At 35.7% G+C, this 4,520-nt stretch overlaps 1 protein-coding gene across 1 annotated transcript in view; it reads right to left on the reverse strand.

The window, feature by feature from the left end:
* Nucleotides 1–981: 981 nt before the first annotated feature.
* The window catches only part of Klhl1 (kelch like family member 1), a 363,866-nt gene continuing 360,327 nt past the window's right edge, over nt 982–4,520 (reverse strand). Inside the window, exon 11 of the mRNA XM_021203301.1 lies at nt 982–2,128. Within this exon, the coding sequence (XP_021058960.1) occupies nt 2,069–2,128 (60 nt within the window). The 3' untranslated portion in view covers nt 982–2,068. The remainder of the gene's footprint in view (nt 2,129–4,520) is intronic.

Below are 4,520 nucleotides of genomic sequence, written 5' to 3' on the forward strand. Positions count from 1 at the left end.
GAGATAAGGTCTCTTGTGACCTTGCCTCTTAGAGTTCACCCATCTTAGCCTATGCAAAAATGTGGGTCAATTCCATGAAGACCACCTGTTAGCCCTCGCCTTTCCTGGATGGCTTGAGACAGAAGATGTTCAGGATCAGGCGTTGCAAGAGAAAGAATCAAGTAGTGCAGAAGGTGAGGAGCATAAAAGGACACCTTTTACCTTTTAATTTTTGTTTTATCAGTATTTTGTTGGCCGAAATATATATGTGAAATGTAAAGTTACTTGCTACTTATATAGACAATCTTCCTTATTTGATCGTTAATTATCAATTCCTTCTAAAAGTCACACTATGAAATTTTAGGAATTTTGTATATTTAAGTGTTTCTGATGTATATGGGAACAGAGGCCCATGTGTGCTTGTTTTATATATATGGAGGTCAGAGGACAACATCAGGTGTTTGTTCTTGCCTAACACCTTGTGTGACATAAGTCCCTTCCTGTTAGTCTTTGCATGAGTCCAAACAAGTTAGTTCTCTAGTTTCTGAAGGTTCTCCTGTCTCTATCTCACTCCTGGCTGGAGAAGTCCTGAGATTACAGATGCAAAATTCCACATCTGGTTTTGAATGAGTCCTCGCAATCTGATGTGAGACACTCATACTTGCATTGCAAGTACTTTACCCACTAAGTCATCAGGTGGGTTTCTACTAATGAGGAACAAATAATGCATGGGGACTAATTGAAAATAGTGAACTTGTATCAGACAAAGTAACAGGGAAAAGGGAACTCACAAAATGAAAGAAACTCTTAGTAAATTTTATGCACATATACCCATATGTAGAAATGCACACAAACCCATGCATACATACAGTGTATAAACACACACACACACACACACACACACACACACACACACACACACACACTAAACAAGTTAATACCCTCATCAGATTTTTACCTTTTCTAAAAATTAAAGGAAAGGAAGACACACTTCTAAAAGCAAATGCTCTATCATTTATTAACTATCTTCATAATTTACATGGACATATATTAATGATGTTACATAAAAGTTCCACGTTTGGCTTTGGACCAATTACAAACATTTGGTTCAAAACAATGTGCATATCAATGTAAGATTTTTGAAAATGGGGAATGTGAATCTGTAGTCAGTCATCCTTCTATCTGCTGTCATAATCATCCCAATTTAATGAGTTGGAAATTTTGTCTCAAAATTCTAAGTTTTGTTTTAAAGAACAAAATTCTAAGGGACTTCAGCATGCAGTGGTTATATTAACATTCAGAATAACTAACATCCATGCTTATACTGAATTCTGCCGGAGGCAAATGCCCATAGCTGCAGTGACTCTTTGGCTCAGTGTGTTGACAATGCAAAGCGATGTGGCAAGCTTTGTGGAAAGTCCTTTTTGTTTGCCAGTTCGAGACTGATGACACAGTTGTAATAAAATCCAATCATCATATTGGATACAATATGCAGCCTTGATTAGCAGGGCAGTTTGTTTTCTGAATGCAAGAGACAGTTATCTGTCTCTCTCATTGTTTTCAAAGCTGAGGAAAATGAGAAAGAAGCATATTTGTTTCAACAAAACATTCTGCTTCTTGCTATCATCACATTCAATTAGAAAAACATAAAATCGTTCAGAATTTGTGAGATGAAATAGTATAACTTCTACTGTTGGCCATCTCTTGGGTATCCTCACAGACTATAAGAACAACCAAGTGGTCAGTCGTTAAGTAACTATCTATATCACAAATATGTGTCCCTTTGACAAACCAGCCTTTGGTAATTCTAGTTATTGTATGCTACAATGAAAAACATTATCAATAACCATTCCTGAACTAATTAACTATTGGCCAGATGTTGTGTCTGATGTTCTCTCTATCTCTTTTTTTTTTGTGTGTGTGTGTGTAATTCTGTTTGATCTTTTACTGCTTTTGGCACCAGCAGGTAAATCTATAAAAATCCTGTTCTTGAGAAGTTCTCGTCTCAGAATTTCTTTCTCATTCTTACCATACGATATAAAACAACAACAGTAGCAAAGAAAATCCCTTCAAACATTATATAAATCAGTCAAGGTTGCTTGATGACAACCACACAGGCACCTGCTCTCCCAATATTCAATGAAGCCATCTGTTGAAAAAGAAGAAACAGGGGACAAAGGTTACTGTCACTGAACTGTACATAAGTTATAGTGTATTTTAAAATCATATACATGAAAATCACAAATAAATATGTTTATATTATCCCATTACAACCACAAAGAGTACAATGCAAGAAAATTACTGAAAATTCTACTCTAAAAAACGTAATTACTTTTATATTAAGATAATAAAACATTCAATCACTCAAAAATTTCTAACAAAAGAAGTAGAGTTTGAGTAAAATGAGTTTAAAACAGAAAGGTTTCCAACAATTTTTTTTCATTAACATATTTGATATGTTTTGTTATAATAATTAAAATAGTGAAGTTGTTTCCACAGATACCATATGGAATTAAAAGAATTACTTATTGATCCTAGGCAAAGACAACTCACAAAATGTATCTTCATGAATAGTTCATAATTACAGAATTGTTACACTGCTTACTAATGTGAGCATGGAGAGTTTATATATGGAATTTAGATATAAAACTTGTTAGACACATATTAAAGATATTTTAAAATAGTTCTAATCAAATGTGTTTTTGTCGTAATCTATAGATTTACAATTGGGTTTTGTTTTGTATTTGGTTTTCTTAGAATTTTCTCATATATAGGAAATGATAGTATGTCATTTCAAATTAGAAATTAAAAAATGCTAAAGATAAGAGTTAACAATCAAACATTTTCATATGCTTCGCATTAAATTATCTACTGAGAAACAACATTTTAAAGCTTCTAAATATGGAAATGAAACCATTTGTCTACTAATTATTTTAAATATATTGATTATTGTTCATCATCCCCCCTAGAATATTTAAACATAAAACATATAAATCATTTTATCCTTTCTCTTAATAAATTATCTGCAAAAGCAAATTTAATGTATTATTGCTTTTCTTAAAGGATAGTTGCCTAAAACATGAAGAGAAAGAAAATATACATCAATAATCCACTTTACTCCTGAAGAACACTTAGTAAACTATATTACATCTCATATCACTCTATGATCATCATCATATTATCCATATGACAAATAAGTGAGTTGAGTCTCCAGGATCGATGCAAGTCCCACATGAGAAAGAGCAAGTGAAAGCCTTACTGTCTTTCATCATCTAAATGTTTTCAAATGTTATCTAATGTCATTGTCATAGAAGATATTTTTTCAAAATGTGAGGAATCTGGGCCAGATTCCATTTTTTGTACATGAACTTCCAAAAGAAAGAAACTGTTGATGATGGTTCAAAAGAAATGAAAATGAAGAAACTGAATGAGAAAAGGAGAATAGTTGAACATATATTCTTAAAAGCCTCCCTAATGCTCTCTGACACATGTTTAGTATGTGAAATGCTGTGCACTAGGCAATAGTCTGAGAAACTTTACTTATTATCTGTATGTATATATGTTTCCATATATTGATTTCAGTATTTTATAGGGGCAATATGCTTCCTCTTTTATGATAAATACGTGAGTTCCCTGTTGGTTTCTTTTGTTTGTTTTCTTTTTATTTACTTTTTCTGTGAATTAATTTCTGAATCTCACTCAGAAGGAGAAATAAAATAGACATTGGGCGTGGATGAAGGGAGGGAACTGGTTAGGAGAGGAGCTGAGAGGAGAATGGGTCAGGGCTCAGGGTCAGGGTCAGGGGGATCATATAAATGGAGGGGCCCTGTGATGGGAGCTCTAGGATGTACCAGAGACTCAGGATAGTGAGGCTCCAAGGAGTCTATGAGGGTCATATTAGTGAGAGGTATGAAGCCTGACATAGCCACCTCCTGTAGCTAGACAGGACTCTCAGTGGAGGTTTAAGGACAACAAGGCAGTCATAAAACCTATGACCCCAAAATGATTCCTGCCTATAAGATGTACAGGGATAAAAGTGGAGCTGTGACTGAGAGGATGTCAACCAATGAGTGGCCCAAACCCTGTCACTATTAATGATACTCTGTTATGCTTGCAGACAGGAACATAACTGTTCTCTGAGAGGCTCTACCCAGAAGTGATTTGTTGGGAACTAAGAATGGGGCCCAGGGGGAGTGGGGGAAGGGGCCCACACCCTGCCAGTGTTTTACCTATTCTCTGTTCTGTCAGGCATGGGAGAGCTGACATACACTTTCCATTCATCCCTGTGTGGGCATTCAAGCCTCTGACCCACTCTTCAGGGGGTGGCCAAGGGTCAGCCCTACCTGGGAACCCCAGATCTATTTTGCTAAAGCCACTAGGGTTATAGGAAAGAGGGATGAGGGAAGAGAGATTCTCAACACCTGCAAGAGTGAGTGCAGAGGATCTTGACTGGAGCACAGGAAGGCCTTCTTCTTCTTCTTTTTTTTTTTTTTTTTGGTTTTTCGAGACAGGGTTTCTCTGTATAGCCCTTGGCTGTCCTG

The sequence above is a fragment of the Mus pahari genome, chromosome 8 (genome assembly GCF_900095145.1).
Source record: "Mus pahari chromosome 8, PAHARI_EIJ_v1.1, whole genome shotgun sequence".
In the NCBI taxonomy this organism is placed as follows: Eukaryota; Metazoa; Chordata; class Mammalia; order Rodentia; family Muridae; genus Mus; species Mus pahari.